Consider the following 15,081-nt stretch of genomic DNA (forward strand, 5'->3'; position numbering starts at 1 on the left):
ATCTCTGGAGTAATGTTCTTAAAAAAAAAAAAAAAATAAAGATAGATATCTGAATGAACAAGTTCTTTTCATAGCATGTGTATCTTTACTACATGTTGCTACTCACTTTTCAAAAGAGCTCAGTTGTTCATGGACTTGCAGCAATATCGCAGCACTAATTTTAGTACTAGCTTTTAGTACATATTCAGTTCAGAAACTCTTGCAGTGTAGAGAGTATTGAGGTTTGGAATTGACACTGCTTGCAACTGTTATTGCATATAAAAACCTGTTGTAAAAAAAAAAAAAAAACACAAAATAAAACAAAAAAAAAACCCTGCCAGTTTGTTTATATCTTGACTTAACACTTTTTACATTATTTTGAAAGAATTTCAGTGTTGACGAAATGTTTCCCTGGCATCTCTCAATGGGGAAGAAAGGATGTTTTACACTCATTATAGTATTGAGTTTGAGCTTTGAGTTCAGCTCATCCTTATTTTAAGTCATATATTGAATCTCAGTGTAACCTTAGTAAAGAGTAGTGCCAGGATTTGCAGCTAGTCTTTGAAGTGCGCTTAGAGAATACAGGAGGTGTACTGATGTAGCTGTAGAATTAAGATTGTGTTAAAGACTATGTAAAATAACTTAATTTGGGTGTTAACATTCATAAAGGTTTAAAGAAATTGTAAACAGAAAAAACAGTGCTACTTTCTGACTATGATGATGTTTTCTAAGTACATCTTTCTCAACAACTGTTGGTTGTAATGAAAGGAAAAGAGATAAAATGGAAAAATTAATGCACCATATGTACAAAACAAAGCAGTCTGTAAGTGTTATACTGAACAATATTTGGTTTAGTCCCATCTATCTTTTTTACATAGGTAGCATTTAGTCATTTGTATTGCATTTTGAAAGACTTGTACCCACTAATGTATACTTGCTGTTTGTTGTTGTTGTTTTCTTTTAAGCTAAAAAAAAAAAAAAAAAACACAAAATTTGTATATATATATAATGTCTTTGTATCTTTTGGAAACCCTGTCTTTCTTGCAGAAAATATTGTATGTTTCTGCACAGTTTAACCCTAGAAATGTGAACGGGGTGGTTTGAAATCCCTCCATTGTGAAGCAACAAAATTACACTACATCTTAATAATTTGGTGATATTTCTTTTCTAGAAGAAATAAGCAGCTTCCCCTTCAAATCTTGTGCTAAGACAGCAGCTGCAGATGAGAATGAGCTTCCATATTTAATACATTCTATTAACTTCACACATACAAACACACACTCACTCACTCACGCACCCCAGTGTCACATTATAGGTGAACAGGCCCTAATTAAAAGCACGCACCATCTGCCGGTGTGCGGCAGCAGGGTGGCACTCCATAACCATCCTGATTCCTGTGACTGAAATGTATTATTTATGAACTCAAAGAGAAAATATGCTGCTTGGCTGGGGGAGGCTGCATTAGGAGCTGGATAGCACCATCTAATGGTACGGAGTGCCGCTGGCTGTTCATCTTTCCTCCTCTTCCTCTCCCCTCCTCAGGCTCCTCCCCCAGTATTTTTATTTTTGATCATCTTTGGAGTGGTTTATGATCGTGTTTCAGACAATTTTGTGTCTCGTGTTTCACTTTTATGCAAGATTGAATATGGCTGATGAAATATTACACTATTTGTGGTGTTTGTAACAGCCTTTTTTCTCCTTCCAGTGCTGCACATTGGGTTTTTACTTTCTGTAGTAAAAATGATACTGATGTGATGTGGTGGAAGAGAAGTGGGACATTATCAAGAGAACTGAGCAGGATCAGTTTACTGCCATTTCTCCTTCCCCTACCAAGCATACGTGTAATGAAAGTATCTACTGGTCAGCCTGAAAATTTTAATTTAATAGTGATATGGATCCTATTTTTTATTGAGTATTAACCTACAGACTGCATAAAGGTTCTTTACTAGGTTGAAAAGAATGAGGAGAGATTTGGAGATAGCTGCAGCTTTGGACTGTCCTCTCTGAAAGCAGAGATCATAACTTCTTGCTTGCAGAGATCAAGTCCTGTTATTGCTTCTTAGTGGGGAAATGGATGAGGAGGTGTTGGACTAAGGGGTGAAATACACTTTGTCAGGGGAGGAAAGGGGTGACAGGGAAGGAGTCCTTTTTGTTGTGGTTACTCTATCTACCTTTGACTGCTAGATTACAAGGTCAGAACTAGTAATAACGTATAATGTTTTTAGTGGTTAGCTCAGTGACCTCTAGGGTATGCAGAATAAGAATAGTTGCACTGATTCAAAATAATTTGGGGGCTGTTTTTTTGGTTCTCAGGCTTTTTGTTATGTTCTTGAGCTTTGCAGTATCCATGCCGGGCATCCAACAGTATGTTTACAGCAATAACAAGCAGTAAGGACTGGACTGGTATGTGAAGTACTAAATTTTTCTACAATAACTTCCAGTAAAACCACTTTTTTTTTTTTTTTAATTAAGGAATCTGATCAATGATTCAACTCAGGCAAGACAAGACCCTGAATAAAAAGACACATGTTTAAAACTGGGCAGAATATATATGTGTGTGTATATATTTAAAAATCAGTATGTTTTAAAGAATGTTGAAATGTCATAAACTGTGGCATGTCTATGAATACACATGGTCTTATTGTTTGTGTTTAGAATGTATGCCATCAGAAGGATAAGAGATGCCTTCAGAGAAAACAAGAATATAAAGGATTCTGAAAAAATAGAAGAACTAGTGAATAAAGCCAAAGCAAACCTAGAGGTCATTCATCGGCAGGTATGTTTATTTCTCTCATTTTATCTAAGAGTTTTACAGTCCTCAGTTAAATGCCTTATGCCACTACATACAGAAAAAATAAATCCTTGATCAGAACATCTCTGATTGAACAGTAGCTTTTGTATGTCTGAATTTGAGAAGGTGGGAAACATGTTTATCCATAATGGTTGCAATAGGGGACTTAGGGTTGTTTGTTCCATTGACTGGAACAAGCCTTACTGTCAAAAGCTTATATGCTCTTCCGTTACTTACTCTGCTGTTTGCTTTATTATGTCTTCACTCTGCTTCTCTGTTCTGCCGTGATTTTCCCTTGAATCTGTTTTCTCTAGCTCGTGTATTAGATTCCTTTCCTCACGCTTTCCTTCTCCCATCATAGGTTTAGAAGAGTGGCTGTGATGCTCCTAATAGTCTTGCAATCTGTATTTGCTCTTCCCCACATCCAGATACAGTGTTAGAACAGTGGCAGAACAAGAAAATCCTGAAGTGAATTAAGTAAATGCTGGCTAAATGTGTCTAAGCGGGGTGATAGATTTTTATTTGGAAAAAGTTGAATCACTGGCAGTATGTTTCTCTGACCTTGTCTGAGCAGAATTTATAGAATCTCTGCTCCACCTGGTACCATATTATTAGACATGAATTACACTTCATTGAACTTTCGATACTTTATTACTTTCAATACATACCCACTGTCTATCTACGGTGACCGCTGGAAATCTGAAGAAAGCAAGCTTCTAATCCTGAACTCTCTATGGGCACTTGCAATGCTTAAGCTGCCCCTCCTTGCAAAATTTGCACTTACTGACAGCAGTCAGAGCTCAGTAGTACTTTTATTAAATACAAAATGAATCTGTGCACCTGTTCCTCCATGGTCGGTTTCAACATGAATCTTTTAACATCCAGCAGGTCAGTTAGCTGGGTTCTTATTTCAGTAGGAAGCTGGGCCCTTTGATAGTTAAGTATGAATATTTTGGTGCAAGTTATATCTCTTTAGAATTTCTTCTCCAAGGAACAGGTGTTGTTTTGTGCTAACACATCTTTGCTATCTTTTTTTAACCCAAACACTGCTATTTTTGTATTTTAAAAGTCTTTCTCAAAGAAGCAGTTCAGATTGGATTGATTCAATGCAATTATATTTAAATGATGGGATGTTTTTTCTCATATCTGTAGGTGATGAGTAGCATTTTCAGTTCTTCTTTTTGAGGTTTTCTCTTGGAGAGCCTTAATATCCAATATTCTCCATGGAAGTATTAGAGGCTGGAAAAGGCAATGAAGGAGGGGGTGTCACAGGAGAAGAGTCAGAGATCGCTCAGATCTCAGCTAGTGATTAGCTTACTGAGTTCTAATCAGTAAATTTAGGGTATGTAAAATATTTTAAAATACAGATGGATTGTTGGTCAATACTTTGCTATTTACTGCACTTAATGTTAGTATGGGATACAGAAATTATCGCTTAAGCTTACTATACGTATCTTAAATGTTACATGCATGCAAAAAGTGTCACTTACCAACCCATCAGTGTCTGGTGTCAGGTAAGGGATCTCTCAGCCTTGAGGGCTCACCTTGAGAGGCGTCCCTACTCAAGGAGCAACCACTGCCACGCAGCCGGCTGCTATGGAGGGAGAGTTTAACGGACCCTGATGGCTGCAGATTATTTATAGTGTCAAGTGGCTGATTTGTAGTCAGATTTTCTGCTGTGTTAATGCAGTTGAGGCTGCTTATCAGCCTAGTCTCCAGCCAAACCATTTTTGGGGAGTTTGATGCTGAGTTCTCACTGGTAGTCTCACACAATAAGATTAACTTGGGTTAGGCCTACCTGCTGAGCATCTGCCTGGACCAAAGTTCAGTTAGTTCAGACAGGAGGAGTGCATCCATCACAGGGGGGTGACGAGATAAGAATACACAGGGTCAAATTCTGCCACTTACGCAAGTCTGCATCAAAGAAGTAACAATTTGTAGATGTGGGATCTCCCACAGTAAAATGCTACAGAAAATCTCCTCTGGATTGTAGCTAAGATAAATTCTTGTCAGCATGTCAGAAAATGCTCTGTGATGATTGTAAGAAAGAATGTAAACATTATATCTTGGATAAATCAGGAAAACATTAGTGAGGCTACCACTAACTGTTTTGTCATTAAATGGATGACTGAAGTGTACTAAATTTATTTTTGTTTTAAAATATCTTAACTATGACCTACTTGGCACAACTCTTTTATAATAACAAATACTTCCTTTTTCTGAAAAGTGTTCAATTTCAAGGTATGAAAGCACTTGAAATAGGTAGGAAATATTGTGCCAGCTTTATAGGCATGTATCTGGGATGCTGAAAGGAGGATGCTGATTTATAGTACCTTAATGTTTGGGGTACCCTGACTTGATGTGGGTAGGATTTGTCTCTCACTGGTTCTATGAGTCTAAATAATAAAAAACAGTTCTAAGTCGGATGGTGGGTATGTCTTGCTAAAATAAAAGGTTTCCAGCTTTTCTTTGGACAAAACGTGATTCTGCTGACTCACCAGGCCATACCAGGTCTGGGACATTTTAAAATAAAACTCCTCTCTCCTGTCAGAGTCCTGTGTACACCCAGATTACCTTGTTACTGTAGACCCTGAAAAAAAGATACCATTTCTCTAAAACAGACTCTTGACGGGGTGGACTCTTCCTTCTAGGGTGTGAGCCTTGTCATGCGCCTTTCATGAAGTTTTCTTTTAGCCTAAAGATATCAGATCAGCATCAGATAGGTCTTTCAGATGCCTTTGGAAAGAATAGGAAGAGCAGTCAGGCTTGCTTAATCTCTGGCTGGTATACCCAATGTCCTTTGTAAAGGAGTAGTTGGGCTTGAGGACATTTTGTGTTCATTGGCTGCTAGTGAACTTTTTGATCATGCACAAACATATATGTGTGCCTCTACATACATAAGTATCTCTAAGAATCCTGTACATGAACAATAGGTAACTACTTCATATACCGGCCTGTATTTTGAACTGGTAAAACTGTTGTGCATTTAATTCTTCATTCAGGAAAATGACAGCGATACAAGATTTGTTATTTTCTCTTAGCATGGATTCTGCTTGTTTCATTACACCAGCAGAACCATTTTAACATGCTACTTTTTTTTCCGTTTTGCTACTTTGTTGTAATGGCAAAGAAATTTTATAAGACATCTTTCTTGACTCAAGATTGAGAAACGTCATTGAGAGTCACATTTCGCTCTACCACATAACACATAAATCTCGCTTTAAAATGTTTTACACATAGGTGTGAATTTTTCAGCCAGGAAGATGTTCAGAAGCAAAAAGGGTATGTAGGGTGCTAGTTCCCTGGAATAGCATTACTTGAATTTTCAGATTATTAAAATCTCTCAGATGTTTTAGTTTTGCAAACATAGAAAACTAGTGTTTAATACAAATACCTTGAGTATACTGTAATCGAACTGTTGTCAAGCAAATTACATTAAGTACTTATTTCTGTTATGCATTTGTTACTTATTATCTTTGTCATTGGGACATACCAGAATAATGAAGAATGGCCTCAGTTATTGCTAAGCCTGCAGGGTTTTGCTTGTGTATTTGTTGTTTCAAATCGCAGATATTTAAGGGATTTCTCCCACATGTGAAACCAATATGCTAAAGCTAGAGCAGTTGTAAATTGGATCACATTTTGGTGTCATTCCATGTAAGAATTTCAGGAAAAATATACTTGAAAAGTAAGGAATATTAAAGATTCTGACACAACTTTCCATTTTTAACACTGTTAAACCAGTGAAGCTTACGTTGTAGTATCTCTTCTATGTCACACTTCTAGAAATCTTCCAAAGTATAATTCGGTTTTGGAAGGGTGTATGTTTGTTATATGTTTACAGGAGTAGCTGACAGTAATGCACATAGCAACATGATAGGCAGTGGAACTTTTTAACAGAAAATAATCTGATAAAAGAAAATTAGTTTGAGATTTTTTTGACACATGAGTCCAGGCAAGACTTGATGTTTGGGTAATAGGGATTATTTTTTTGTGTGTCATTCCCCACCCCCACCCCCCAAAAAAAAAGTTTTTCTAAAAAATTGAGAACTGTTGTTCTTTGCAGAATTCCTATTATGTCTCAGTGTTATCTCACTTTCAGCTGTAAAGCAGGAGATAAATATTGGAAAAATAGCAACACTGTCATAAAAGTAAGCTTTTCATCAGGACTATTAAAAACCTTAGCATTTAAATTCATATTAATATTTACTTGCTGTCAAATTTAATCATGCTCTGTGGAAAAAAAAAATCATTCTTGTTCCTTGTTTAATTGAAGATCTAAGCAATGAAGTCATCTGACATTATTAAGACTTTATATTTAAAACTAACCAAGCATAATATAAAGTGATTTTATTTTTAAATGCAGAAGCACTGAAGCAAACATGAGATCTAGTGTACATCTTTTTTCTAAGTTGAGGTTTATTATGATGTAGCACATCTTGGTATTGCTGACTTTTTCTTAGCGTGTCGATAAAAATTAAATAATAGCCCACTTTGCTGACAATTTGTTGTTACTCTAAAATCAAATTTATATTCACTTTACATTCTAATTTATGGTTTAGTCATCAAAGTGACCACTGAAGTGTAAGGTTCATAAATAACTATTTGAATCAGCCTAGTGGGAAATGTGAAATAGTGACAGATTACTGTCATTTTGTTCATGTCAGTCACTGTACAATTTGCTTGAATGTTATAAAAGTAGCTTTATAAAGCTGAAAAGCATGGAAGAATATTAATCTCTGCCTTAATCCTCCTCTGCTTGTTATTGGTTTCAATTTAAAAATAGTCTGGCTAAAGGAACAACTCTGATTCTTTTTTTCAACATTGTTTGTGAAGATTTTTTGTGTGTGTGTGTATTCACAGTGTAAACAGCACAGTTTGTGGTGTCTTCCCAGTGAAGAAGGGCGTTGTGAGAAATGCATTGTCATAAATAAGTTTGAAATAGAAAGTTTTAGAAAGTTTTGAGGCTAAGTCTTGAGGTCCTCTGAGGATTCTCATAACAGCCATTTCCCAGCTATGCTAATATGACTTCATTTGTGAGTTTCCATTGCTATTGGAATACGTTAGCAGTAAGAGAATTTGCCCTGAAATGTTACTGCTGAGAGTCAAGTTTTATAGAAGCCACTCTGAAGGTAGGATAATACTGGGAGTTTTGAAGTATTTGCTGGTTTTCTTAGTGGCATGCTGTCTCAAATTTTGAACAGAAAATATAAAAGTGACATTCAAAAGCTAAATTAGACCTATGTGCTCTGATTAAATCCCTGTTTCAATTTACAGGACATCTCTTACATATTCCTCCATGGTACTTTCTTCTCAGTTTTAGATTGTAGCTGGAAACTACCAGTCATCTAGTTGTCCAGCTAAGAAGGATTAAGTTGGTTTTCCTGGCAGCTCTGAAAGCTTTAGTATCAATTGTACTGTTTTTCACATCACAAAACTATAGTACTCTTCAGTAAAACAGTTTTAATATTTCCCAGCCTTTGTTTCTCCCTTTAAATAATCCAAACTGATGAGAATCATGGTTTGCACAAACCCTTAGCAGGGAGACGAGATGTGTGCCATGGGCATTAGTCAGGATGTGTGGATCTGCTTCGTTTACAGCTGGCTGGTCACTGGCCGTTTTCTAAGGAAACAGATGAACTTTTCATTTGAGTTGTTCTTACTCAGGCTTGACCTCTTACTGTTCCCTTCGGATGAGTAAAAGAATGAAGGAATGTGGTTTTGAAGTGTGAGAACTCTATTTAAAAAGTTCCACTGATAATGGTGAGTATTGAGTACTTGCAGTATGTTGTAAGTACATTCTAATCTTTGCAATATTCATTGATTATAGTAACTTTAGCTCCATTTCTTTTAATTAAGTGCTTCATGACCATGCCTTGATAAAAGCCTGTGTCGTACTTGGTGTGAGATTTCAGTCTCATATTCTTGTGTTTCTCCATATTTGCCATTTCTAGTGAAAATTATAAGTATGGTTGTCATTTGAAATTTGTGTGAAATAAGAACAGTTGAACAGTTATTCTGGATTTTTTTTTTAATAAATTACGTTGCCAGTGCAGCTGTGTGTAGCCAAGTACTGCACCTTCCTGAGGCGTTCATTAGCAGTGTGTCTCATCTTAGCAATATCATAGATTCAAGTAACAGTTGAATGAAAGAGGAAATGATACTGAATGGATGTACTAATACAGCACTTGTATTTTATGAACTGATAATAATATAGCCACAGCAAAAAGAAATATCTCTGTTACTCAAAATAGTATAAATATTAAAGCATGTTTAATAAATATTAGCAAGACAGCCACTTTCATGATTGTTAATCCAAAAAACAGAAGGTAGAGGTATCTTAGTTTACTGCACCTGCTTTGGATTTTATTGCTCATCCTCTATGGCTTTATCAGCAAACACTCCCGCTGTTCTCCATAGTTCAGTTCTAGTAAACCTGTGATTGACTTGCAGCAATAGCAGGTAAGTTAGTGAATTCCAAGGTGTATATATTTCTGGACTGAAAGCATATTGTTGAGCATTCAGGGGACTGGTAACAGTTTACACAGTTATGAGTGACATTGGAACTGACTGTCTCAAGGAAATTCTCAACCTTCAAGAAATACAGTATGTATCTGAAGATATGTGTGTTTACACTGCAAAGCACTGTAGGCTGGATGCCCTTAGCAGGAGAAGGTTCATTTTGAAAATTCTTATTAGTAGTTTTAGTTTCAGGCTACAAGTCATATTTCTGTCTAATTTTTATGAATATATGAGAAACTTGCAAAATACAGTATAATGTATTTGATTGTTAGCAGCAGTTTTGAAGCCAAGAGGAAAGAATAACTGGAAAAGCTTTTTAAGCACTCTGAGTACAGGGTGCAGCACCCACACTACTGTTCAGGGATGTACACGATATTGGCAAGTCATGTTTTCCTGCTGGCAGCCAGTTATGTTGGAGCTCTAATATGGTTTCCTCTTATCAAGTTTGTTGCTAAAAGGACGTTTTAAAATCAGAGGTTAATTTACTGCTTTTCTTGAGAAACTCCTTGAATTTCATTTAATTTTTCTCCTCAGCTTCCCAGTGGCAAATACCTATTTTTCTACAAAAATTTATAGACTTACAGTTCTTATGTAAGAGGAGTATGCTTGGAAGTTTGCTGCTTTTTTACAGATGCTACTTATTACAGTTGCACCTACACATTCCAACTAGGATAGAGCCAGTATTATGCAGAGAAAGAAATATTCCTACCTCTTGAACCATTTAGTTTAATGCAAGTGTAGATGCAGGAAAGAGTTTATCAAATCCTCATTCACGGAAGAGCAGGAGGTGAATGACATAAACAATGGACAAAGATCCTATTAAAACAGTTTTATCAAGTCCCTGCACACTATCAGTTTTTGAAGATAATCGAGCATCTATACACTTCAAAATACTTCCAGTGGCATCTAGAATTTAGCAAACGTTTGGCACAAGCCTTTTGTAATTCTCTTGCTCCTAGCCTGTTGCAATACTGGAAGTCAGTTTTTAATTGCTTTAGCAGATCATGAGTTCTCACTTGATTGGTTCTCCACATGCTTTTACTGAAATTATGCTGGAAGCTTGTGGCAAAGCCAAACACTGAATTTAAATCAGCTGACTTTGGGTTTTAGAAGGCATTGAGGGGATTTTTTCTGTGGACTTTTTTTTTCTTTACATTGCAAAGCTCTTTGAGGTGATATTTTTAGATTTTTTTTTTTTTTCCTCAAGCTCATTTAAGTCCTACTTGTTATGTTCAAGTGGCACTTACTTTCTGTGCAATTTGAAAACATAACTCAAGAAATATACATTTGTGTATTTCTTTTTTTATAACAATAGCCTATAAGGAAGAATATGATTAAGAAAGCAACAGAAATCTTTAACACAGGTTAAGTTTCAGTGCTTTTTATTTGGAAGGAGACACAGATACAGGTACAGGAAGGTACAACGTAGGATGGATAAATACCTGTCTTTTAGTAAACAAGAGAAAGCTTAAAATTGAAGTTGAAATGGGGAAGCATTAAGTTCAAGGCTATACTGGTTTTGTATTCCAGAATGAGAGTAAATGCATTTTAGGTCCTGTAAATATCCGTAAGTTTTGGGGGGAAAAAGGAAGGAGGGACCAAAAAAAATGTAATAGGAGTGACTTTGAAAAGGGTTTGATAAATTTGAACAGAAACCCAGATGAATCAGAACTTGGCCCTCTGCGGGACGTGTTAGCAGTGAGGTCCACTTCAGCCAGCCTTTTCAAATAGCTTTTCCATCTTGGCATGTAGGATAGCTTTGGATGTATGCAATACTGTAACAGATGCCAAAAGCCCAGAGCTGCCTTATCAGCTTAATTTCTAGCATCTGAATGTGCAGGAAGTATAACAGACATTTTACTTGTCTTCAGGTGGCATGGGTCTCCAGGTTACACCTGTGTGAGTCTCCAGAGCAGTGTTACTCCTTAGGCTTTCATTTAACTCTCCCAATGGAGAGCAAGATTGTATTTTCACAACTGATTTGCTGCTGTTTGCTGTGCTGACTAAATTACAAGTGTTGGGTTCTGCTTTCAGTATTAAATACCAAAGTAGATCCTGCATTGAAAGTAACCTTTAGGCTACAAAGGTGATTCAGAGGTAGAATGAGGCTTTGTCTATTGGATCTAAGAGCCTTAGTGTAAAACACAGCATTTGATGTATGCAATAGCCTTTCCTAAAAAAAAGCGTAATGACTGTTGAGTGTTGGCAGCTGCTTTTAAAATACCTTAATTACCTGTCATAAAGAGCTGTCATTATTTTTGTTACATGTATTTAGTGGCTAATCCAGTGAGGTTGGGGCCTTATCATAAATAATAAGTAGTTATATAATGCATCCAAATCTCTGAGCATCTGATGTTATGCACAGAGGAAGGCTGTCTGAAGGACGGGAGAAGGACTTACTTTCTAGTGAGCACTTTGGTGTGGCAGTATGTCACATCCGATCAAGTAAATGCCAGGTGTAAACTTCCACATGGAAAAGAATAAGTTTCATCAGCCTGGCTGATCAGTAGCTTATTCAAACAGTTAACAGCACTGATGGAACCGGTCTGTGCTGAAGAAAGCTCTGGAAGCAAGGAAAGCTCAAGTTTTCAGGGAGATGTGTTCATCTGCCACTAATCCCTTTGTGCTTTCTGCTTTCCTCTGTTTGGTGTCTCAAGGGCTTCTGCCCTGTGTATAAATTAATGCAGATCATAGGGATGGCTGATGCAACAAAACTTCAAGGGGACCTCTTCCAAATGAGGTAACAGCAAGTGCATGTGTGTCCGAGTATAAATACAAAATATTGCCAAGAGAGGGAAGGTAGAAATAAGTGCTAGTAGTTCCGATCACAGCTCAGATGACTTCTGCCATGTTTCTAGTCTGACTGCAGGATCTGGAGTTGATGCCTGCCAGTCTGGTTTGTAGTGGTGCCAGTTGAGGGAGGGTTTGAAGATTGAGTTTCTAGCATTAAAATATATTAACATTTGAGCAACTTTCTGTATTTCTTGCTGTGTGGTGTCTGCTGCAGAGCAGAACGTTTGCGGAGGATCTCTTTTTTTGCTAAATAGCAAAAAGAGAAGTATGGCGGTTTTATGTTATTTATGAAACGTGTAACCTTGTAAAAGCCATGCATATGCATTGTGGCTTACATTCACATCAGAACATAGATCTCTCCTGAGCATCCCTTTTCAGTGGTGTTACAGATTAAACCAGTTTTAAGTACAACCAGACCTTGAGGAAATTAAAAGGATTGCTGTTTTGAGGACTTGTGAAAAAAGTAAGAGAGACAACAGCAGTGTTACTACAACAGTGATCTCTGTTTTGATCTCCCACAGTTTGTTTGTTGCTTTTTAATCTGTTGTTGTTTTATTTTGCTTTCCTTGCTGAGAAAACTTTCCTTCCTGGTTTTGTACTGCTTATTGAAAGGGGACAGTGTCAGGTTCAGTGGCACTGCCGCTGAGCAGGCACGCTTCTCTCCAGGAGGAGCTTTGTCATGTTTGTCTGGTGCCTCAGATTTTCAGGGCAGTGTTCTGCTGCCCTTGAACTGCAGTCTGTAATCCAGGATGACAATGTTGGTGTTGACGCCCTCACTATCCAGCAAGTCACCTAGCCCTGTAGCTGTGGTAGATTGGGTTTTTTAACGGTATTTTCTGCCCCCCATGCTCAGTCATCAGTCTCTCAGCATATTACAGTTGAAGTTTTTCCCTTTACAGCTAATGAAGGAAAGAGGGAGCATTTTAGCTCCTCTTTAAGCTACTTGCGTTCTTTTCTTGCCTTTCAGACTGTGAGAAACAAGCTCATGTATATCAAAATTTTTCTTCTTTCTTCCACATATAGTTTGACAAGTCTAAAGAATTTATTCTCATCTTCATTCTCAGCATAAAAACAGCTTGCAAAGAGCTCTATTTGTCCTATTTGATCCAAGTATCTGGCCTCATGAGTGCCTTTTATTTCCCCATGGTTTTATCTTCATTCCTCTTCTGTTAGTTCAGTCACTAAAACTCTTCCATTGTCACAGTTGCACAGGTGCCAGTTGTTTTCTTATTTTAAAATTGCTTGTTAAAATGAAACCTGTTTATAAACCCCACCAACATTAACTGTCATTTAATAAAAAGCTGAAAGAAACCCAATTACTTAAAAACAAATAAATAAATAAAAGCAGCCTTCTTCATGGTCCTCTGTCTGGTGTGTCTGCATATATTGTAATCTCCTGGGGGTCCAGTGAATACCCCTGTGGGTTAACATAGCACCAAACATTCTCTTGCCACTAATAACATTTCACTGAATTTGCAGTCAGGTAAATTCACAGTAATCTAGTTTTATTTTGACTATAAATATAAACATATGCGGCCTTCACGTAAAGCTCTTTCAAACAAAGAAGTTTTATCATTGATATGTTATGTTTCAGTTTTATCTTTTTTGCAGTAATTTGGATTCCATCCAGTGTCTCTATAGTAAGCTGTTTGTATTTGAGGGAAATGTTTTTGAAAAATATGGTGATGAAGGCCAAGCTTTAGGGAAGAAAGTTGCTCGACTCCAATATCAGCATGTCTGATCCAGCTCATGGAAGTTTAAGCAGGGAAAACTATTTTCTAGACAAGAGTGTAGAGAGAAGTTTAATTAGTGTTTACGCAGTCTCCTTGGTTCTGGTGCATTGCTGCTGTCTTTAGCTCTGTGCTTTCTGAGGTGAGCCTCGGGGGTTTTTTTGGCCATTAAAAGCTATAGCTGCAGTGCCCTTCATCTTGGTGACAGGCATTATGCCAGTACATTAATTCTGAAAGCAAGTAAAAAGAAGAAGAAAAAAGGAGTCCAAACTCTTCCAGTCACATTTAAATCACAAATTGACTGATTCCTGTTGTTATTCTCTCTGGGGTATGTCAGATGTATGCTGCTTCTCTTCGAGGTACAGACTTGCCTAAATGTCCTTCCTAGGCTGTTTGCTTTGTGGGAAGTGAACCATTACTAAGCAGAGTTTTGAGTTCACCTTTATAATTTGGTCACCTGTAGAATGTACATAAATACATTCTTTGAAACAAAGATCTGCTGTTTTTTTCTGTAAACAAGGTCTTGTCTCTCATTAGGGCAGTTACTAACACTGCAGTATAGTGGCCAAATAATAAGTTCACAGTCTTTCTTCTATGAGCATAATTCACTTGCTGAGCAGTTGCTTTGGTAATTTTTAACCATATTTTCATCTGAGTGTATGGTTAATGAGACCATTATGTGACCTAATCACTTAGCCTTTCACATTAATACAGATCTTGTTTGTAATTCTGTTGATATTGTGGTTGACCCAGTGCTATGGCTATGTGTTCAAATGATCTTAATTTTAATTCAAAGTACTTCTTGTCTCACAGAAGTCTAATTTCTATGCACATTTGTCAATAGCGAGTACTTATTGGGGGTGATTACTCTCTTAAGAGCTTGTGCTGTTATTCCTCTGGGAGGTTAATCAATCTTGTGCTTTTTAATTGACATCAATAATGTGTTTACATTTATCAATATTTCTTAATTGTCAAGTTACAACAGTGGAACTTCAATAAGAAATCATGCCAATGGTTAACTTCATACATTAGAATTTCAGGAATCTCCTTAAGCAGTTTGACGTGTTGTAAATTGCTTTTAAATGATTTGTATGTATGCTCATGGGGGAAGAGGAAAAATATTGGTACACAAAGTCATGCTGTAGAGTAATACTGAAGAACTAACCCATTGACAGTAAAATACCTTTACCATATCTGTGGTATGCTTTATGAGTAAAAAAAGGAAGTAAGTCTTTTCAGAGTGCTAGTTTTACTACTAATAATTTT

The 15,081-nt window shown here is 36.8% G+C and overlaps 1 protein-coding gene across 3 annotated transcripts in view; it reads left to right on the plus strand.

Annotated features, from left to right (window-relative positions):
- Window positions 1-15,081, plus strand: part of LYRM4 (LYR motif containing 4) — a 95,357-nt gene that overhangs the window by 18,387 nt on the left and 61,889 nt on the right. For all 3 annotated transcript variants that reach the window (XR_004406945.2, XR_004406946.2, XM_032991909.2), the window contains exon 2: window positions 2,635-2,755. Coding sequence is in view for 1 of the 3 variants with exons in the window: in XM_032991909.2 (XP_032847800.1) it covers window positions 2,635-2,755 (121 nt within the window). In the remaining 2 variants the exon portion in view is untranslated. The remainder of the gene's footprint in view (window positions 1-2,634; window positions 2,756-15,081) is intronic.

The sequence above is a fragment of the Tyto alba genome, unplaced genomic scaffold (assembly GCF_018691265.1).
Source record: "Tyto alba isolate M040663 unplaced genomic scaffold, T.alba_DEE_v4.0 Super-Scaffold_48, whole genome shotgun sequence".
Lineage (NCBI taxonomy): Eukaryota > Metazoa > Chordata > Aves > Strigiformes > Tytonidae > Tyto > Tyto alba.